The following is a 22,905-nucleotide window of genomic DNA, read 5'->3' as shown; positions in this document are numbered from 1 at the left end:
CCCGGGGCACTCGGCGAAGGCCTACAAACATTCGGCAAAGGCTTTGCCAAGTGTAACACTCGGCATCTGACACTCGGCAAAAAAATTTACGGCGAACAGAACTTTGCCGAGTGTCAGTAAACATTCGGTAAAAAAATACCTTCGGCGAAGATGGAGAAACGACGCGGCATGGTAACGGGCGCTTTGCCGAGTGTTTCACAGAACGGCACTCGGCAAAGGCCAGAAGTTTGTCGAGTGTCATACTGCCAGACACTCGGCAAAGGCGAGGAGTTTGCCGAGTGCCAGGGGCGAAGCACTCGGCGAACAGGCGCGTCCAGGCTAGATTGTATTGCCGCTTTGCCGAGTGCCGTAGTGCCAAACACTCAGCAAAGTTGGGAGTTTGCCGAGTGCCAGGGGCGAACACTCGGCAAACTGGCGCGTCCAAACCTGATTTTATTGCCGCTTTGCCGAGTGTTAAAGCCAAAACACTAGGTAAAGCGGGCCTTTGCCGAGTGCAACACTCGGCAAAGTGGCAAATCCACCCCTGTTTTGATTGATTTCTTACGTATAAAAGACCCCTCTCAAACAAAAATCACAGGCATGTATATTACATCACAGGTATATAATAAGCATCACGGGCATATATTTTAGGTCACATGCACACAAATCACTGAGTACATGTTCTAGTTTCAACAAACCACAATTCCACAAGTATATGTTCGAGATTAAACAAGAAGTTCACAAACAATGCATAAGTCAGTGAGGTGGCGTCCCTGCAAACGGCTGCATCAAATCTAGGTCTTGAGCTTGGGAATTCGAAGCCACCGATTGATTCTGCACATAAAAGAAGACGTGTGAGAACAAGATTGATATCATTTGAGCTAAATAAGTCATCTGTGAGGTAACTAAGTCAAGTTTGAGCTAACTAAGTCAAGTATTGAAACTAAAGTTCAAGTGACTCACAGGAGTATGTGTGGGTGGCTGAGGTGGAGGGAATATCACCGGTGGCTGTGGCAGTGGTGTACCCATACTCGTAGCAGTAGCAAAATTTTGCATGTATTGAAGCATTTGTTCCATCCTCAACTGATGTTCTTTGTCCATCCTCTGCCGCTCGGCCTCCATCCTCTGCCGAACCATCCGCTCAACCCTCGCCTCCATATCCTGTTGTTGCCTCTCCACTTGGGCCTACAATTTTTCATCGCAATATTACAATGCAAAGGTAAAGTACGTAACAACCAACAAACGATGAATGAAATAGAAAGAACCTGAAGAGCCTCCATCTAAAACTGTGTAGTGGTCGGCCGTGGGCGTATCGCTGGGCTCGAATCCGTGCTCCTTGCTCGGATCTGGGAGAGAGTGGGAGTAGAGGCCGTGTCGATTACGCTATCGCCAATCCATTAGCGACCATGCTTCTTCCCTTCTCCCACCCTCATCACCACTTCTCCATCTAGATCCTGGGTGCTCGGATCGTAATATGGCCCGTTAATCTCTCTTGCCATCGCCGTGTAGGAGGTGATGCGGTTGTGGATGCTAGGATTGGAGTACGCCTCGGGCGGGTCATCCAGGTTCACGTCAATGTTGGCCGTTGCCTTACCCTTTTTGGATAGAATCCATCCCTTGAACTGGGAGCAAGGCTGGCCATCATGTGAGGACGATTGCGGCAAAAATACAAAATTATTAGAAATTTAGCTGAATTGAGCGTTAGACAAAAAAAAATCACGTACCCATTTTCCCCTATACTCATCAAGGCTCAAGCTGCCCTGATGGTGCGATGCACCTCGCATCATCAAACACCGCTGATGGCAACCAAGGTGGTTCTCCAACCACCCGGGCTCGACCCACACATCGACTATCCTTTCCCAGCACTGCATGTGCGCCCGGCACCACCACGCAGGCACCTACATCATCAAGTGTGACATGTGAAAAAAGAAATTAAGTGTGATTATTATCAGATAAAGTAAGTATCAGCGTTCTATATTTACCGCCATGAATTGGTCCTTCGTGAGGTTCATTGTCCTGGCCTCCACTTTTTTGACCTTCATTGTGTTGAGCGTAGAATTCGATAATGGCCTGGATGCGCGACTCGTAGTGCATATCCTTCACAAGCTTCTTGGCGACCTCATCACAGACGGCGTTCGCCCGGGCCTCGAAACCCTCCTGGCATTTGTAAAAGTCCTGCATATATATAGAGGTGTATATAGTTGTTATTTCAAGATTGTACAGTACGTGATGTATTGAGCAATACTTACCCACAGCTCGCCCTTCACCCGCGACGCCTTGTTTGGAAATGACCGTCCTTCACGATCAGCAAAGTCATCGGCAGCAACGTAGTGGTCCCTGTTGGGATACGAGGTAGGCTACACTAGCGCAAATCAAAAAAAATTCTACCGCGTATAACCAGGAAGAACTGTCGTATAAGGATCACGGGATTACCACTCGACGCACTACTGGTGCGTAAGATGTAGATATGCGTCGATGCAGTGAAGACGATCACGTAGTCGTACGTAGTCGATCACGTCCAGCAGCTCGTCCACGTGCAGCAAGATCGCCTCCGGTGCCGCGGCTCGTCGTCGGCTCGTCGTGGCTCGTCGGCGGCTCGTCGATGGCTCGTCCAAGTGCTGCAGGCGCAACACCTCCAAGGTATCCACACGTGCAGGGAGGAAGCGTCGCAAGCCGGATTGCTAGATCCGCGAGTTGCAACAGGCGAGGGCGTGGGAGGCGCGGCAAGTGTGTTCAGCCAAAAGGTGTAAACCCTAGGGCGCCCCCACCCCTCTATTTATAGAGGTTCCTGATGGGCCTCTGGATCCGAGGCCCATTAGTACTCCTAAACCTAATCCAACTCGGATCAAATCCGAATTGGGCTTCCAGCCCCTTAAGTGTGTGACCCTATGGGTTCGGATACGTATAGACATGGCCCGAGTACTCCTACTCGGCCCAATAGTCGGTAGCGGCCTCTAGCAAGACGTGCCAACTCCTATACGCATACGAAGATCATATCAGACGAACCATCACAACATAATATACATGCTATTCCCTTTGCCTCACGATATTTGGTCTAGCTTCAAGCCGACCGCTCTTTCTCGATCCTGTGATTCGGAATCCCTTTGTAGGTTAACTCTTAACCGTACGTAGCATGGCCATGCATTTTCGGATCCGGTCACTCGAGGGGCCCAGAGATATCACTCTCAATCAGAGAGGGGCAAATCCCATCTTGATTGACCATGTCTCATAGCATGCTTCTTGACAAACCCGAAAACTACCTTTATAACTACCCTGTTACGGCGTAGCGTTTGATAGCCCCTAAGTAGGTCGATCCACATCTAGAATACATGCGACAATCTCAGGTCTAAGGACAAAGCGTATATGTTGTTTAAAGAGAGAACTACTTCTCGTGTTGGGTCAGTCCTAGCACATGTCTCCACATGTGTCCACATTATTAGTTCAACATCTCCATGTCCATGACTTGTGAAACATAGTCATCAACTAATACATGTGCTAGTCTAATATTCATGTGTGTCCTCACATGAACTCCGACTAGGGACAACTTTTAGAATAACCATACAAGTAAAGAGTTTCACATACAATTCACATAATTGCAAATCAATTCAAGTAGCCTTTAATGGATATTCAATGAACACAATATACAAATCATGGATACAAATGGAATATCATCATCTCTATGATTGCCTCTAGGGCATACCTCCAACAGTCTCCCACTTGCACTAGAGTCAATCTAGAAGGTACCTAATACCCATAGCTCTTACATGCGCATCATGCTTAGCCTGCGGGAGTGGTTTTGTCAACGGATCAGAAATGTTCAGATCCGTGTGTATTTTGCATATCTTGATCTCACCCCAGTTAACGAAGTCTCGAATGAGATGAAATCGCCGCATTACGTGTTTGTTCTTCTGGTGGTTCCTTGGCTCCTTTGCTTGCGCAATTGCCCCATTGTTATCACAGTAGAGATTCAATGGGCTGGACGCATTCGGGAACACACCAAGCTCAATGAGGAAATTCCTTATCCAAACACCTTCCTTCGCGGCTTCCGAAGCCGCGATGTACTCGGCTTCTGTCGTAGATTCGGCCACCGTCTCCTGCTTGGAACTCTTCCAACTAACAGCACCACCATTTAGTGTGAACACAAATCCTGATTGTGACTTTGAGTCATCTCTGTCGGTTTGGAAACTAGCATTGGTGTAACCTATTACAACGAGCTCCTCCTCACCTTCATAGACGAGGAACATATCTTTAGTCCTTCTCAAGTACTTAAGAATGTTTTTCACCGCTGTCCAGTGACTCTCACCTTGATCAGATTGGTGTCTGCTTGTCATACTTAGCGCATATGAAACATCTGGGCGAGTACTTATCATTGCATACATGATAGATCCAATAGCCGAGGCATATGGCACTCTACTCATGCGATCCCGCTCATCAGCAGTCGAAGGACACTGAGTCTTGCTGAGATGTATGCCATGTGACATAGGCAAGAACCCTTTCTTTGCCTCTTCCATGCTGAACCGCTTCAACACTTTGTCAATGTAACTATCTTGGCTTAAACCTATAAGCCTTCTCGATCTATCTCTATAGATCTTAATGCCCAGAATATATGCCGCTTCCCCTAAGTCCTTCATCAAAAAACTATTTTTCAGTGAAGTCTTTACGGACTCAAGCATAGGAATGTTATTTCCAATCAGTAATATGTCATCCACATATAAGATTAGAAATACTACAGAGCTCCCACTAACCTCAGCTAGGTTTCCATTCAGGAAAGCTGTCTTGACATCCATCTGCCATATCTCATAATCGAAATATGCAGCTATAGCTAGAATAATCCGAATGGATTTAAGCATCACTACGGGCGAGAAGGTCTCGTCGTAGTCAACTCCTTGAACTTGTCGAAAACCTTTTGCGACAAGTCGTGCTTTATAGATGTGAACATTTTCATCCATGTCCTTTTTCTTCTTATAGATCCACTTGCACTCTATGGCTTTAACACCATCAGGCGGGTCAACCAAGTTCCAAACTTGGTTGTCTCCCATGGACTCTATTTCGGATTGCATGGCATTCTGCCATTTTTCGGAGTCTGGGTCCATCATTGCTTCTGCATATGTCGCAGGCTCATCATTGTCCAACAATAATATTTCCCGCATTTCGCGGAGCCTTGCCAACCTTCGTGGTTGTGGCGGTGCTTCTCTTGCCATGGGTGTCTCAACTTGTTCTACTACGTTAGCATCACTCATTGATTCTTGCCCGATCGGCTCATCTTGAACTTCTTCAAGATGCACTGTCTTTCCACTCTTTTCTCCTTTGAGAAACTCTTTCTCTAGGAAAACCCCGTTCTGAGCAACAAACACTTTGCCTTCTGATCGGTTGTAGAAATAATATCCCAAAGTTTCCTTTGGATATCCCACGAAAATGCACTTATCCGACTTGGGTGTGATCTTGTCCGACTGAAGTCGCTTGACAAACACTTCACATCCCCAAATCTTTAGAAAAGACAAACTAGGAACCTTTCCAGTCCATATCTCATATGGTGTCTTAACTACGGATTTAGATAGTACCCTATTAAGTGTGAAAGCTGCTGTTTCTAGAGCGTATCCCCAAAATGACAACGGTAGGTCCGACTGGCTCATCATTGATCGAACCATGTCTAACAAAGTTCGATTACGTCACTCAGACACACCGTTTCTCTGAGGTGTTCCAGGCGGCGTAAGTTGTGGAACAATTCCGCAACTCTTTAGATGATTGCTAAACTCGTGGCTCAAATACTTGCCTCCACGATCAGATCGTAAGGCCTTAATTTTCTTGCCACGCTGATTTTCAACTTCATTCTGAAATTCCTTGAACTTTTCAAAGGTTTCAGACTTGTGCCTCATCAAGTAGACATAGCCATATCTACTAAAATCATCAGTGAAAGTTATGAAGTATTGGAATCCTCCTCTAGCCGTCGTGCTCATTGGTCCGCATACATCACTATGTACGAGTTCCAACAAGTCTACTGCTCTCTCAGGAAATCCTGTGAAAGGCGTCTTGGTCATCTTGCCTAGCAAGCAAGCCTCACATGTCTCGTATGATTCAAAATCAAACGAAGTTAGAAGTCCATCAGAATGGAGCTTCTTCATGCGCTTTTCACTTATATGACCCAAACGACAATGCCACAAGTAGGTAGGATTCAAATCATTAGGGCCGAGGCCTTTTAGCACTTACATTACAGACAGGTGAACCATCAAGATTTAAAACAAATAATCCATTCACAATGGGTGCAAAAGCCATAAACATATTATTCTTAGAGATCACACAACCATTGTTTTCACTCGCAAATGAATAGCCATCCTTCATCAAGCATGAAGGAGACAAAATGTTTCGACTTAAACTAGGAACAAAATAACAATTATTCAACTCCATAATAAATCCTGACGGGAGGTGGAGTTGCATCGTCCCGACGGTCAACGGAGCAACTCTTGCATTATTGCCCACGCGGAAATCAACTTCTCCTCTTTCCACGCTTCTACTTCTTATCATTCCCTGCATCGAATTGCAAATATGAGCAACCGATCCGGTATCAAATACCCAAGAATTAATAATTGTATCAGCGAGAAATATGTTGTCTATAACATTAACAACAAGCGTACCTGAGGTAGAAGTACTCTTACTTCCGCCATTCTTCAAGGAAGCTAGGTACTGCTTGCAGTTTCTCTTCCAGTGACTAAGTTCATGACAGTAAAAGCACTCTTTGTCTGGAGCAGGTCCAGGTCCAGCTTTAACCTTGGGCGGTGGGTTTGGCTTGGACGTTCCAGCCTTGCCCTTCTTCTTCCAAGAATTGCCCTTCTTCTTAAAGCTGGGCTTGTTCTGTATCGCCATCACATGGCTGGTACTAGCGCTTTTCTTGATGTCAGCCTCTGCTGTCTTGAGCATACCACACAGTTCATTCAAACCCTTCTCCGTCCCATGCATATGGTAGTTCGAGATGAAGTTCCCATAGCTAGGCGGAAGAGATGAAAGAATGAAGTCAGTGGCCAACTCTTTGCCCATTGGGAAGCCCAGCTTCTCCAATCGCTGAGTGTAACCAACCATCTTGATTACATGTGGTCCTACTGCTGCGCCTTCTGCTAACTTGCACTCCAGAAAGGCTTTGGACACATTGAACCTTTCGGTCCTAGCCTGTGCTGGAACATGTCCTTGAGCGCCACGATCATATCGTGTGCCTCATGATTTGTTTCGAACTGCATCTGCAGCTCGGGTTCCATGCAAGCAAGCATAAGGCAGCTTACCTCAAGATTAGCATCAAATGCCTTCTTGTAAGCAGCCTTAACGGCAGCAGATGCATCATCAGCAGGTACTGGTGGTAGTGGGGTGTCTAGAACATCTTCCTTTTTCTCAGCCCTGAGAACAATTCTCAGGTTACGGATCCAATCCGAGTAGTTTGTTCCATTCAACTTGTCCTTCTCAAGGACCGAACGCAAAACAAATGATGCGGTGGTGTTGCTAGGTGCCATTTAATCTACAACAAAAGTAATGCAAAATACACTAAGACAAACGTATCCATGATAGAGCAAATTACATTAAATTATTTTAACAGAATCTACTCCCACTAAAATCAATATCCCTCTATTGAAACTTAGTGATTCAGGATCCACAACTAACAAGTCTACTAGTGAGCTTTGGCATCACCGCTAGCAAACGAGGTAGATCGGTAAGCAACTTTTGCTAATTATATCACATATGACTCCTGTTGTTGGGTGACATCTCTATGTCTCGGCGCCCAACCTTTATGCCCCAAGGTCCTTAACCGTTAAGATAACCTTGTTAAGCAAACCAACCCTTATGCGTGTAAGTGTCCGACACAAACCCGTCTAGTCAAGGAAAACTAGTGGCACCCTAATTTCATAGACCCACCACTAATTGTACAAGACATGGGACGGTGCAAGTTTTAGTTGGGAGGGCATACTAACTTAAACTTTGTGAGGGATCGTTCTACTTCTAACATCACAGCATGCAGAAAGTAAAACATAAACAGAATAGCATTCACACAGCTGTGACACAGTATGGCCCGTTTTCATATGGTGATCTCCATCTCCATAGAACCTGTTCACCATGGTGATCTCCATCTCCATGTTCCATGTGCGCCATCCTCCTGGTGATGAGTCCTCCAAGAACTAGAGCATGCTATTACGCCTAATAGCTAGTAAAGAATCTAGTAATGAAGATTACATAGTTGCTTGGATCATCACAGATTGGTACGCAGACCATTAAATATGATAAAGTGACAACACATATGGCTCCTGCCGTGTTGCCGTACGCGCGACACGCAGGTCACGAATGAGTTACACACATGCATCACATACACAAGGGGGCCATACTGATCACAAGATACATACATACATTTTGCAAAACAGAGTTAGGCGTCCTAACGTTCCAAACTTCGGAGGCCCGAAACTCCATCTTCCAAGCCGAATTTGGGAAATCTAATTTCGCTGAAAACGGCAAAGCGGTTGAATTTCATGTGTAACTTTTTCTGTAGATCAATTTTCATATAAAAATCGCCCTGATCCGAGATCGTATCGAAAAGTTACGGCTGATTTACCGAAGCATACGCATATGGCAAAATCCCATCTACTATTGCACATCTAATGCGCCTGGCGTATGACCCTGGGTTTCAATTCGACCAATCATATTGATCTTCGCTCACTGCAACTGGATTTACGTGTATCACTTAACTCCGATGGCGGAAACCGACCGGTAGGAGTATGTCGTTACACTACCATTGCAGCAAGGGCACGAAACCAGGACATAGATCAAACAGAAAACTCGCATATCTCCATATGCTCACATCCCGAATCCAAAACTAAGCAGCTACGGCTCTGATACCACTGTTGGGATACGAGGTAGGCTACACTAGCGCAAATCAAAAAAAAATTCTACCGCGTATAACCAGGAAGAACTGCCGTATAAGGATCACGGGATTACCACTCGACGCACTACTGGTGCGGAAGATGTGAAACATAGTCATCAACTAATACATGTGCTAGTCTAATATTCATGTGTGTCCTCACATGAACTCCGACTAGGGACAACTTTAGAATAACCATACAAGTAAAGAGTTTCACATACAATTCACATAATTGCAAATCAATTCAAGTAGCCTTTAATGGATATTCAATGAACACAATATTCAAATCATAGATACAAATGGAATATCATCATCTCTATGATTGCCTCTAGGGCATACCTCCAACAGTCCCACGTGTAGGCCGGCTCCACCCGTCCACCGCGCTCAACCAAGCCCAGGAAGTGTATCCTGCACAACAGGCCAAGGATGTCGTTGACCTTGCGGTTGTGATCACCCCCACTGAGCTTAATCCAACTCCTGCACAAGTGATCAATTATTAGTTTCCACTGTAATTTTCAACACATCAAATGAAAAATTATTGAGAACATCTAAAGTCACATACTGCTTCCTACTGGGTGGAATCAGCGGGCGTCTGTGGAAAGGTATCGGTCGAGCCGGGAGGGACGATGGACCTCGCAACCAGATCTGGGTCTACGAACCCCCTGCCTCCCCCTCCTCCCCCTCCTGCTCCTGCTCCTGCTCCTCCTCCTCCTCCTCTTCCTCATCACCAGAGCTGTGCGCGGAAGGTATCTCCTCCTTAGACACCGACTCTATTTCAGACGACGGGTGCCTCGGCCCTTTACCCTTCCCTCGACCCCTGCCTCGAGTCTGGACCTCTTCCGAGACCCCATCCCCACCCCTGCCTCGACCCCTACGTCCACCCTTCCCTCGACCTCTACCTGAAGAAAACCCTGAAGCTTTACCTGCAACTTTTTGATACAAAGCCGCGACCTTCCTCATACCGCCCACCATTGCTCAATCGCCTACAATTAAAAGGAGTAAATCAATCAGTATAATATAAACAAAAAATATTTAAAAACATATGCAAAATAAACTAAACATTCTTGAAATAATAACATGGTATGACAAATAAAAAATCGTACATGTATTAGAAGTAATCATCATGATCAGGATTAACTGGATCATAAGTCTCATCATCACTATCACGTGTGTCGATATAATCATGCCCGTGCTCCGAAGTAGGAATGTCGTCATCACTATCATAGCCTAACTGTAATCGCTGAAGCAAATCTAAGTCCTTCACATTCGACACCTCGTCTCCAGCATCCTCATCAGCAACCCTTTCATTGTCTACTTCCATTCCAATCCCTTCGGTTAACTCTATCGCAAAACTCCCTTCAAGCCCATCTTCTTGAAAGAACTCTCCGTCATACGTGTTGAGGTCTATGTTGTAATCTTCATTATTTGGTACAGGTAATTTACCATGTGGCGATACCTTGTACACAACATCCCAACCCTTTAGACGGTTATCAGTTTGATACGGGTATGACAGGTAATAAACTTGCGTGGCCTGTTGAGCCACAATGTACATATCGTCTCTTGGTAAGACGGATGATTGTCGGATTTCGACTAGCCCAAGATTAGGGATCTGTCTCACAACCGATGGATCGAACCAATGACATTTTCATATGACTGGCTTAAGAGGTTTGCAACCATGAAACTTGAGTTCGTATATTTCTTCAATTACTCCGTAGTACTCAACACCATCCAAGCCCGGCGTGAAAACTCCAGTATTTGTGGTTCTCCGATTGGGCCGACTCTGCTCGTGTCTTATTGTGTGAAAGCGATATCCATTCACGTCATAACAGGTAAATGACCTGACCCTATAGTCACAACCATCAGCAACCTGTCTCAACTCGACACTCATAGACGCATCAGTTTGGCCCTACAAGTTCAAATAGGGTCGTTCGTTATATTATTCGTGTGTACGAGAAAATTGTAATATCATACTAAGTACGAGCTAAAATGGATTGTACCTTCTGTTTGAACCAAGAAATAAAATCGGGTCTTCCATTTCCCGCACCCTCCCTGAGAAGGGTATCAGTTTCTTGTGGGGTAGGTTGCCTTGATTTACGCCAAAATTAACGATGAAATTCCCTAAACCAACAAGAAAATCATGAACAGTTGCACCCAGAATAGTGAGTACTTAAGAATAATGTTGTTGAGAACTTACAACATATACGGCTCCACTTCTGATAGATTGCTCAACACGTACAACATGATAATGCGCCACTCTTCATGTTTCAAGGTCTTGGGGGTCGCACCACTTGCACTTCTGAGTTGCCCTCGGAAAATGCTAAGGCTCGATTCATTTTTGCCAGCATTGTAACGCGGGGGTGGATTGTGCACGCTAGGAAGGTTGTTAGCATAATATTTTGTTGTGAAGTTTGAGACCCCCTCCAAAATATATGCCTCTGAATGGATGCTTCAATTTTGCATTTATTTTTATATTTAGTTCGCAGAACCTTTTGACATCTCTCAATTGAATAACACCAACGGCCCTGCACAGGCCCCCCATTCGTGCTTCATATGGGAGGTGAATAATCATATGCTGCATCGGATTGAAAAATCCGGGTGGAAAGATTTTCTCCAACTTACAGAGCAACACAGGAGTCATTCTTTCCATTTCTGCAATCACGGTACGAGATAACTCTTTGGCACAAAGCTGGCGGAAGAAATTGCTCAACTCCGCTAGCACCTGCCAGACATGCTTAGGTACATATCCTCGGACCATCATTGAAAGTAGGCGCTCAATCCATATGTGGTAATATGACTCTTTAGGCCGTTGATTCGCATAGTAGTTAAGTTCACTCCCCTCTTCAAATTCGCTGCATACCCATCAGGGAACATTAACGTTTGAACCATTCTAGTACCTCCCTCCTCTGGGCTCTCATCAGGACGAAATCAGCCTTAGGCTTCCTCCACGACTTGCCGGATCTGGGAGGCGCCATGTCTAACTTTGGTCTATTGCATATCTTCGCTTGATCTACTCTAGCCTTAACATTATCCTTTGTCTTGTCAGGAATGTCCATAATTGTCCCAAAAATTGCCTCGACGATATTCTTTTCAGTGTGCATTACATCTATGTTATGCGGAAGAAGAAGGTCATGAAAATAGGGGAGATTCCACAAGCACGACTTTTGAGTCCAAGCATGTTGCTCGCCATATCCCACAAAACCACCTTCATTATTATTAAGCTCGAGAGCATCTAACTGAGCACGAATTGCGGCTCCTGTCATCATCTCCGGTGCGAGGTCTTCAACTACGACATCTCTCGTAAATTTTTAATGTCTTGTCTGAAAGGATGGTCAGGAGGGAGGAATTGTCGATGTTTGTTGAACGAAGAATATTTTCCACCCTTCATGAACCAAATGAACTTCAGAGAAGCCTTGCAAACTGGGCATGGGAACCTCCCGTGAACACACCATCCGCAAAAAATCCCATATGCCGGCAAGTCATGCAGGGAGTAATGGTACCAAACATGCATCTTAAAGTTTGTCTTCGTACCTCGGTCGTAAGTCCATACCCCTTCCTCCCAAGCACGGACCAAATCATCAATCAGAGGCTCCACGTACACACTCATATTATTCCCCGGGTGCTCTGGAATTATCAACGAAAAAAATATATTCTGTCGTTGAAAAAGGACGCCAGGGGGGAGATTCAGGGGGATAACGAATATGGGCCAACAGGTATACAGGGAAGCCGCCATTCCATATGGATTGAACCCATCTATTGCCAGCGCAACACGTACATTATGAGCCTCTAGAGATTTCTCACGATAAATCACATCAAATCTTGTCCAGGCTTCACCATCGGATGGGTGTACCAGCTTCTCAGGATTGTATCGACGTCCGTTTTTGTGCCATGTCATCTGTTTCGCGGATTCCTCTGTCATTTAAAGCCGTTGGATCCTCGGTATGAAAGAAAGGTACCGTAGGATCTTCACGGAGATTGCGAGCTGCCTCTTCTGACCATCACCAGAGTCTACCTCCAGAAACCTAGACGACTCGCACTTCACACAGTACTTAGCCTCCGCATACTCTTTCCGAAATAAGATGCATCCCTTCGGGCAAGCATGTATCTGCTCGTATGGTATCTTAAGCGCACGAAGGAGTTTTTGTGCCTCATACATGCTCTTTGGCAAGATGTGATCATCCGGGAGTAGGCTGCCAAAAACAGTCAGCATAACGTCGAAGGCGTCTCGACTCAAGCTAAACTGGGACTTCACGGCCATTAGGCATGCAATGGCATCGAATTAAGAAACCTTGGTATGACCATGCAGGGGTTGCTGTGCCGCAGACAACATGTTGTAATACGCTTTTGCGATAGCCTCTAGCTCCTCCTCCCTACGTGTCTCATCGAATTGTGCTTCATGGTAGTCATTTAACATGTCTCCCACCCCGGCATCATCATCATATTTCTCGATGCGTTGTCTCAACACTTCGTCTCTCCCACGATTGGCTTCACCATGGTAGATCCACCTGGTGTAGTCTGGCGTAAATCCGTTCTTTACAAGATGTTTGCCCATTTCTAGCTTGGTTCTTCGACGCATGTTTGCACATCTACTGCACGGACACCAAGTGGCACTAGCCCCTTTGACCCTGGCAAACGCCTGTTCCAAGAATGCATCAGTCTTTTCAATCCATTCATCGGTCAATGAATCCTGACTAGAGCGGCCCGTGTACATCCACTCACGGTCATCCATCCTCTAACATAACAGCGAGTAATAGGTGAAGATAGGTCCTACATGTTCCTACACTGTCTAATAGGTGAAGATAGGTCCTAATCCCACCCGAGGATGTGTCGGTGCAGTTAGTTTCCATGCCCTACTCCGATCTATGATAGAATTTCGACAGCACCTCTCCACTGTTCTCCAAATACACGTCCAGGATCGGAGATTGTGTATCCGGAGAACAACAGGAAGGTGCTGCCAAAACTCTGTCACGGATTGAAGTAGAGCATGGAAACTAACCGCACCGACACATCCTCAGGCTGTCCAAAAAACGTGGACAATTCGAAACAGATACAGTTATAGATATGCAAATATTTGCATATTTGCAACCATATCTCTTTCGAACGGGAGACACCTAACTAGGTTACGTGATATACGAACATCAAACGGAAAGAGAAGTGTAAGATGCCTCACCTTGCTATCCTGCAAAATGACGAGTCGAGGACGGTCCTTGTGAGCCTCTCCTGCAAGAAAAGAAACATTGTACTGTTAAGTCAAAATTTCGGCAGCACCTCCCCTGCACGGGGAGGTTTTTCCAAAACCTGCAACAAAAAAAATGGCACGATGGCCGACAACCACATTCTCACCAAAGAGACAGCACAATGGTCGACAACCATATTTATTGCAAGTGTTTGGTACAATTGCATTATATTGACATGGACTTTAACTTACAAAGTCCTTTTCTACTTCATCTCTAAAAGAAAGTCATTTTCTAATTCATCTCTAAAAGTAAAGTCCTTACAATACCACCTCTCTATCTTTTCTAAAAGAAAGTCATTTTCTAATTCATCTCTAAAAGTAAAGTCCTTACAACACCACCTCTCTATCTTTTCTAAAAGAAAGTCATTTTCTAATTCATCTCTAAAAGTAAAGTCCTTACAATACCACCTCTCTATCTTTTCTAAAAGAAAGTCCTTTTCTATTTTTTTAATTTCTAATTTCTAATACCTAATTCCTAATCCTAATTCCTAATTTCAAAATAGAATTTCTAATTTCTAATTCCTAATTCTTAATTTCTAATTTCAAAAGAGAGAGAATTACTAGGCGCCGGCTGCCAGGGGAGGGATGGCCGGGGAGAGCTGGCCGGGGGAGGGCTGTCGGCCGCGGGCAGGGGAGGGGCGGCCGGGCCAGGAAGGGAGCCGGCCGGGTGCAGGGGAGCGGTGGCGGCCGGGGCGGAGGGGCGGCCGGCTGGTGGAGGGACGCCGATGGAGGGGCACCGGCCGGAGGAGCCGAGGCGGAGGGTCGGCCGGCCGGAGCTGCGCAGGCCAGTCGAGGGGCGGCCGGGCCCGCGGCGGTGGTGGCGGGCAGGGAAGGGCGTCTGGGCCGACGTCGGTCACGGGCAGGGGAGGGTGGCCGGGCGGGGAGCCAGCCGCGGGCGGGGAGGGGCGGCCGCACCGAGCGGGGTGGCGGCCAAGGGGAGCCGGAGCAGGTCCGCCGGAGGTGCGGGGCGGCGGGTGCGGCGGCGGCGCGTACGGGGCAGGGCGGCGGCGGGGAAACTGTTTGAAAATGTGGCTCACCGAGTGAGGAGACTATGCCGCCGGGTGGATAGGCATCAGGGTTTGCCGAGTGCCCGGATCCAGAACACTCAGCAAACTACATTTTGCCGAGTGCCCAGATCTAGAGCACTCGGCAAACATTTTTTTTATATTTTTTTACCCAACTGGGGAAACGGTATATGCGCTGTTGGTGGGTTCATACACCAAGTTTGCCGAGTGTATTTTCAAAAACACTCGGCAAAGTCCTTTTATATTTCATGTATAAATACCTTCAATAACGTGCTTTACTAAATTTTTTCGATGTACTTCAAAAAACATGGTCAAATTCACTTAACAATTCATATTTGATTTTTCTATGAATATTGTTCCATTATTTTAGGCCGTTATAGCTCAAATTTAATTTATCTCAATTTAAAATCTATAATTGGAGTTAATACATTAAAATTATCAAACGGATACGAAAAATTCGCAAAATTTGAAAGGAACCAATCTATATTGTCCATTGCCTATACAAAAAGTTTTGAATTCCAACTCTAATTCGACCGTCACTTTGACTCCAAATCTTAACAGTTCATTCTGAACTTCTAGACTATTCTCTCGAGATGCTCCGATTTGTTAGCGTCGTACGTGACAGAAGGTGCGAAACCTTCTCAATTTTTTTAAGTCTCCATGGATGACATCATGAGATCTTGACAAATCTCGTGATTTTCAGAGTTCGTTTGTTTTTTCTAGAATTTATAAATCATTGGACCACACGTTTGTGGTCGTATTTTATGACCAAGATGTTCGAAATTTCTTTTCGTTTTCTGGGTAAGGCCCCAGAGTGGACTCACTAACATGAATAAGATTTTTTTCACTGAACTTATTCCATTATTTAAAACACTTGCAGTTCAAATTTGCCCGTAACCGAAAAAATCCTATATGTGCTATAAATTTATTAAATATAGCAAACTGATCCAAAAATATATGAAATTTGAACATGTAGTATCACATGTTGTGTGTGGAGAGTGGAAAAAGTTTGGAGGGCAGGGGAGGAAAAAAAATTACGATTTTGCCGAGTGTCTACAGAAAACACTCGACAAACGATTTCCTTTGCCGAGTGCCGCCGGGAAACACTCGGCAAACGGTTTCCTTTGCCGAGTGCCGCTGGGACCGACACTCGGCAAAGTTACGGTTTGCCGAGTGCCGCTAACGGGTACTCGGCAAAGTGCAAACACCGGCCACGCTACGTAACGGCGGCCGCGCGTGCTTGTCACGTGATATAGATTTGCCGAGTGCGCCGTTTTGCCGAGTGTCATCGTCGCTATTTGCCGAGTGTTTTATTTGTGGCACTCGGCAAACGTGTGTTTTGCCGAGTGTTTTTTAAATGCCGAGTGTTTATTTAGATACACTCGCCAAACATGTATGTTGCCGAGTGCCCGATAGTTTGCACTCGGCAATTGTAAAAACACTCGGCATTATCTCGGTTTCCGGTAGTGGCTTATGGCTTAAGGAGTTCCAATATTTTGAAATTGTAAAGCGTTGCACCAAGTCCTGAAGAACATGCAAATAATATACAACTTATTGGATCATATATACCCTATTATTACTTGCAAAGACTAATGAACTAGGACTCCATTTCAGGTGGCACAACTAGGACTGGACAGAGGTAAACATCCCTCTTCGGGTGAACATCCACGCCAAATTTCTCAGCCATGTCTACCTCATTGGGTGTGACCCCATGTGGAAGCTGCCAGTCGAAGTGATGTAGAAGCGTTGCAAGTGCTAACTCAATGTTTGCATGTGCAAGCGTCATGCCTGGGCACATCCTTCTTCCTCCCCCGAATGGTAAGAATTGGAAGTCTATGCCTCTGAAATCAACCGAAGTTCCTTCAAACCGCTCTGGCTTGAAAACCTCAGCATCAACCCAGTACTTTGGGTCCCTGTTAATAGCCCAGACATTCATGATCATGAGCATGCCTTCTGCCACATCGTACCCAAGGATCTTACAACATTCCTGACTAGCTTTTGGGAAAAGCACGGATGTTGGTGGGTGCAACCTTAATGTTTCTTTGATGACAAGCTTTAGGTACTTCAGGTTGATCAAGTCATCCTCTGTTACCCGTGACTTGCATCTCAAGGCATGTCGTATCTCTAGTTGCGCCTTCCGCATCATTTTCGGATTCTTCATGAGCTCTAACATGGCCCATTGGATCGTTGTCGATGTTGTACTTGTCCCGGTCCCAAACATGTCCTGCAAAGGTGTTTCAAGAAGAGGTCAAATTAAGATCTCCTCTCGTGTTTCTTGAAGTTCGTCACTAATCGACACTTCCTACGTGTACGTAAGTTTAAAGAGTGTAAAGCAGTATTTTGTTTGGTCGGAAACAGAAAAGTGAAAGAGCAGGAGCTATGACGTGGCATGTACAAGGATGACAGCTTTCACGGTCGCCATTGTGAGAGGGCAATCGAGATCATCGTCGTGTTCCTGCAACCTCAGAAGCACATCGAGCAAGCAGTCGCGTGCATCGTCGGCGCCGACGTCCTCGGCATCCGCTCCAGCCTTCCTCCCGCGGCGCTGATCGATGGCGCGGTCCACCAGCTCGAACAGCCTGGCGTTCAGCGCCCTGGACTCCCTCACCGCGCCGTTAACGGCACGGAGGAGCCTCGACGACGGGAACAGGTCTGCGGCGCCGAACTCGGCGCCCCTCGTCATCGCCTTCGCCAGCGTCACCATGAACTCGTCCCGCCACCTGAACCGCTCGCCCATGATGGCGCGCAGGACGGTGTCGGACACGAACCGAGACACCAGCTCGCTGACGTTGATCAACTGACGCTCGCCGGTGGCGATGGCGCTGGCGAGGCGCGCGGCCTCGTCCTCGCGGACGGAGCGGAAGGACCGGACGCGCCTCGCGCTAAGGAGCTCGGCGGTGCAGATCCTTCGGAGCCTCCGCCACATGGCGCCGTGGGGCGAGAGGACGATCCCCACCTTGTCCCCGACGGTGGCCCTGACGGCCGCGGTCATGGCCCGGGTGGCGAAGTTGGCGTCGTGCTCCCTGACGACCTCCCTCGCGGCGTCGGCCGACGAGACGACGACGGCGTGCAGCTCCCCGAGCCGGAGGTACATGACGGGGGCGTCGCAGCGGCGCGCGAGGGCGGCCAAGGCGCGGTGCACGAGCCGCGGGTCGTCCGTGGTCAGCAGGTGGAGGAGGCTGCCGATTATCGGGAACCGCCACGGGCCAGGCGGCAACCTTGTCCCTGGCGCGGAAGCTCGACGAGTCAGATGAGATTGCAGCTCGAGGAGTGCAAGAGCAGGGAGGATGACGAGGAGCAGCAGCATGAAGAAGCACCAAGGCCACGGGAATAGCTCCATGGCTTTGCTCGAGTGGAACGCGTGTTGGGGTACCAATCTAACCGGGCCTTGTCTTTCCTTCCTTTTTGTTGCTTCGGTTGTCTTTAGTTAGTTTTTGTCAAATTCATTGTTAAAAGTTCAAATTGATTGTTTGAGGTAGTGAAAATGTAAGATGGACATTTTTTTCCTTTTATGTAATTGTGTTTGTCCTTTATAGGATTGCATAAGAGACAATTCCAAAACAGTTCTTAGCTAGGACGTGTGGTAAAAACCAAACCAAAAGATAGAGGAAGCATATCTCAACCGGAAGCTCCTGCGACAACGGAATCACCCTACGCACCTTCACGAGGGTATAAAACAAACATAAAGAACAGAGCAAGCATATTGCAAGCTGAGAAGCTCCCGAGACAACCGAATCTCCCTGTGTTCACTACACAAGAGCAGCCAATCTATGGCTGGCACCAAAACTTCAATTCTGAAAAGCGTATACGGTATATCTGGAGGTGGTAAAAGTACTCTTTTAATTTAACCTAACAATCGGGCTCAATAAGAGTTGTGCCATAATAATATATGATTTTGGGTTAAAAATAGATAAATTGAGTTGGATTGTGAAAGAGGCACGAGGACTATCATCCCTATATCTCTTTTGTTCGAGGTTCAGTACGATGTGAAAATTTCTGCGTTATTAGTTTAAAAAAAATCTCAGTGGACTTTAGCAATCCACTTCTATAAAGGCACGATTGACGAGCTAGGGAACAGCAGAATTTGGCAAGCTAGCCAACAATCACTCGATCACAAAGCCAACTTCCTCCGGAGTCGGCCGCGGAAGCTAAAGAGATCGAGACGATGGCTGACATGCACGGCAGCATCCCCAGGATCGACTTCGCCGGCATCGATCCAGCCACAGGAGGCACCTCCGACGACGCCAAATGGGCCGCGGTGCGCGGGGCCGTCATGGACGCGCTCTGCGAGCACGGCTGCTTCGAGGCCGTCATGGACGGCCTCATCACCCCGGAGCTCAGCGCCGCCGTGCTCGGCGCGGGTGGCGCGGTGGAGTCTCTCCTCTCACTGCCCGTGAGCGCCAAGGCGCGCAACACCAGCGAGAAGCCGTACCGCGGCTACGTCGGTTCCATCCCCGGCTTGCCCTACGAGAGCTTGGCCATCGTGGACCCGCTCTCCGTCGACGCCGTCCGCGCCTTCGCCGACCTCATGTGGCCTGACACGGGCAACACCGCCTTCTGGTGAAGATTCTCTCGAGGTCGTCCTCGTCGGCGTCCAAACGCTTGCCAGGGGCTAACGGGTTAAATTTAATTTGCTGCAGCGAGTCGATGCACGCGTACGCGGAGAGAGTGGCGGTGCTGGAGGCCGTGGTGCGGCGGATGGTGCTGGAGGGCGTGGGCGCGACCGCCGAGTACATCGAGGAGCAGGCGAAGGCGACGGCGTTCAAGCTCCGGCTGACGGAGTACGCGGCGCCCGGCGCGGCGGAGGGGAGGGTCGTCGGCCTCCCCGCGCACCGGGACACGAGCTTCCTCGCCGTGCTGACGCAGAACGACATCGACGGCGTGGAGGTGGAGTGCGGCCGCGGCGAGGGCGGCTGGGCTCGCCCGGCGCTGTCCCCGGGCTCCTTCCTCATCTTCGCCGGCGACACTTTCAAGGTCCTGACGAATGGTCGGGTGTTCAATCCACTGCACCGCGTGGTGATGGCCGGCGGCGACAAGACCCGGTACTCCTCCATCCTCTTCTCCTCCCCGAAAGACGACATCGTCGTTCGTGCGATCGACGAGGCAGTGGGCGCAGACCACCCCGCCGCCTACAGGCCATTCGAGTACGGCGAGTACGTCGTTTTCTGCTACAAGCCGGAGATGATTCAGCACCGGAAGAAACTGGAGGCCTTTGCCGCTGTGCGCATCGACGGATAGCGGCAGACAGGCTTCTTCTCGAGCCCTCAAAGAGCACATGTTTGATCTGGGGTCGTTTATTTGTGGATCATCGAGAAAACAGATCACCAAGCACAAGAAAGAAAACGTGATGAAACGATGGCTTGAAAAAAATGTTAAGAAAGTAATACACATCCGTGGTGCAGTACACAGTGCGTGATTACATGTTACATCTGAATGCTAATGCATGCAGTATGCTAATAATAAGACATTCAGCTGCAAGTTTCAAGTTTCTCATTTTGTTTTAGCACACATGTGATCAACCTTTTCCGGAAAATTTTGTGTAAAATGTTTTCCATGGCTACGCAAGGTCTCTGAAGTTTTTTCACAAGTTTTTATAAACGCACATCTTGTTTGCTTTTCAAAGAAAATGCAACTACGCCCAGGCTTAGCCTACATGCGTCCTCAACTAGGGGCCATATTTAGTAGATTTACAATTGTGCGTTGGCGAGAGATCAAACTTTGTCCAGCAATAGTTAAATTTGTTGTGATGTTGAGCTACTTTATCCATGGCTCAGTCAACCTTGCAAAAACAATAGTTTTGCCGCATTGGGCTAATCGCAGATTGAAAGGAAGTGGCATCGGGCTCGTTGTTTAATGGTCCGCCACTACTTCATTTGGGCCTATCGGTGCCACTACTTCATTTGGGCTGTGGTTACTTTCCTCCATGTGTGAGGAGGAGCTACACAATTTGTGGTTTATTCATTCTGGTGGAGATCCCAGCCCATTCAAAGAAACTAGAAGGATGAGGTTAACTGCGACCAGTCGCGCTAAATGATACTCATCCATCTAGTTCCAAAAATCTTGGAGAGTCAAAGTATCTCAAGTTTAATCAAATTTATATGATAATATAATAACATTTATGATGCCATCTAAGTATGATTAGATTCTTCATCAATTATATTTTCATAGTATACCTATTTGATGTTATAAATCTTTATAATTTTCTCTATAATTTTGATCAAACTTGAGATGCTTTGACTCTCCAAGATTCTTAGAATGACTTACAATTTGGGATGGAGGGAGTAGCGATTAGCGCACGATCTGTTGGGGGCGAGCTCCCCTGCCAAAGACGGTGTCGAGCAGTCCTCTGGCCGAGGTCCCACTGGGATGGTGGCACACGGGCATCCGCGGGAGCTCCCCCACCGGGAGCGTCAGCGCTGGGCCGAGGCGAGCTCGCCCGCCGACACCAAGTTGATTGCTTTTTTCTTTTTTTTTCAAATTTTTTTATCTAAATCTTGCTTCTAATTTTTTTTCATGAATCTTTGTCTCAAAAAAATTTCCAAAATTTTTGTTTCAATTTTTTGTTCCAGAACATCTTTCCTAATTTTTTTAAAATTTTCTTTAAACTTTTTCCCCTAATGTTTATTTTTTCTAAAATTTTCCCTCTAGTTTTCCTTTTCTCATGCGGACAATTTTTTTTAAATTTTGTTTGTGAAATTTTTTCACTCATTTCTTTTGTTGCACATATCTTCTCGCGCACGTCTCAAAAGAGAACGGAAGAGGAGGTGCAGTGGAAGGGACGGCCGATAGCCTGCCCGAAATCGATTTCCGTCCGATCGCTTGTAAACTAATGTGCCTCGAGATTTTTGCGTATTATGAAATTTAGACCTGGGATTAAAACCTCTTTAGTCCCGAATTTAATTGAAAGGAATCGATGCTCGTAGTCTAAGAAGGGAAGGGGTGACTTAGGGGGTGTTTGGGAGGAGTGGGCTAAATTTTAGTCCTGTCACATCGGATGTTCGGATACTAATTAGAAGGGCTAAACATAAGATAATTATAAAACTAATTGTAGAACCCCTAGGCTAAATCGCGAGACGAATCTATTAAGCCTAATTAATCCATCATTAGTGAATGGTTACTGTAGCACCACATTGTCAAATCATGGACTGATTAGGCTTAATAGATTCGTCTCGCGATTTAGCCTAGAGGTTGTGTAATTAGTTTTGTAATTAGTCTAGGTTTAATACTCCTAATTAGTGTCCAAACATTCGATGTGACGGGGGCTAAAATTTAGCCCTCTCCTCCCAAACACCCCCTTAGGCAACTTAAAACCTTAACCTATGACTTCCACTACTTTCGCATCAAACTTAAACTAGATCATGCTATCAAGATGTACAACTATAGTTGATCTAGTGTGAAACACTTGTACAACTATAGTTGATCTAGTGTGAAACCCTTATCCCAAACAAGTTTTGCAACCTAGAGCCAATCCTACCAGGATACTACGCTAAGAAAGTAAAGGCACATGAGTTGCATTGCAGGTATGAAATGCGGAAACGTAAGAGGTAAGGGCAAGGGACGCAAACTCTTAACTTGATGATTTATCTCGTGGTATCGATAGGCACTAGGCCACCACTAGTCCACGTTGTTGAAGTACTCACACAAGAGTATTACTTCTCGGTCATCAAGTCTCTTTCGGGACACCCCTTGACTTGCCACAAGGGATTGGCCACTAACGCTCACGCCAAGTTCCCCGGTCACCTTAATGCCATCTCCACGAAGGAAGGGGGTCTCCACGT

General features: G+C 46.8%; 2 protein-coding genes and 1 pseudogene across 2 annotated transcripts; 1 reads left to right on the top strand and 2 right to left on the bottom strand.

Annotated features, from left to right (window-relative positions):
- Nucleotides 1–1,722: 1,722 nt before the first annotated feature.
- LOC117853421 (uncharacterized) lies at nt 1,723–13,595 on the bottom strand (annotated as a pseudogene).
- A 3,129-nt stretch (nt 13,596–16,724) lies between these two features.
- On the bottom strand, nt 16,725–18,467 carry LOC140220088 (zealexin A1 synthase-like). Its single transcript, XM_072293405.1, has 2 exons — nt 17,523–18,467; nt 16,725–17,351 (listed from the first exon to the last, which is right to left on the bottom strand). Exons 1-2 carry the CDS (start codon nt 18,465–18,467, stop codon nt 16,725–16,727), a joined length of 1,572 nt encoding a protein of 523 aa, XP_072149506.1.
- Nucleotides 18,468–19,273: 806 nt separating this feature from the next.
- On the top strand, nt 19,274–20,748 carry LOC117853420 (probable 2-oxoglutarate-dependent dioxygenase AOP1). Its single transcript, XM_034735790.2, has 2 exons — nt 19,274–19,687; nt 19,768–20,748. Exons 1-2 carry the CDS (start codon nt 19,293–19,295, stop codon nt 20,363–20,365), a joined length of 993 nt encoding a protein of 330 aa, XP_034591681.2. The 5' UTR covers nt 19,274–19,292; the 3' UTR covers nt 20,366–20,748.
- Nucleotides 20,749–22,905: the final 2,157 nt, after the last annotated feature.

The sequence above is a fragment of the Setaria viridis genome, chromosome 4 (assembly GCF_005286985.2).
Source record: "Setaria viridis chromosome 4, Setaria_viridis_v4.0, whole genome shotgun sequence".
Taxonomy (NCBI): domain Eukaryota; kingdom Viridiplantae; phylum Streptophyta; class Magnoliopsida; order Poales; family Poaceae; genus Setaria; species Setaria viridis.
This window is presented reverse-complemented; position numbering and strand designations above follow the sequence as displayed.

Excerpts from the sequence above, each read along its gene's own strand:
- LOC140220088 (XM_072293405.1), bottom strand. The coding sequence starts at position 18,467 with ATGGAGCTATTCCCGTGGCCTTGGTGCTTCTTCATGCTGCTGCTCCTC. Across the intron at positions 17,352-17,522 it reads CCGTGAAAGCTGTCATCCTT|GACATGTTTGGGACCGGGAC; the intron begins GTACATGCCACG and ends ACACCTTTGCAG.
- LOC117853420 (XM_034735790.2), top strand. The coding sequence starts at position 19,293 with ATGGCTGACATGCACGGCAGCATCCCCAGGATCGACTTCGCCGGCATC. Across the intron at positions 19,688-19,767 it reads ACGGGCAACACCGCCTTCTG|CGAGTCGATGCACGCGTACG; the intron begins GTGAAGATTCTC and ends AATTTGCTGCAG.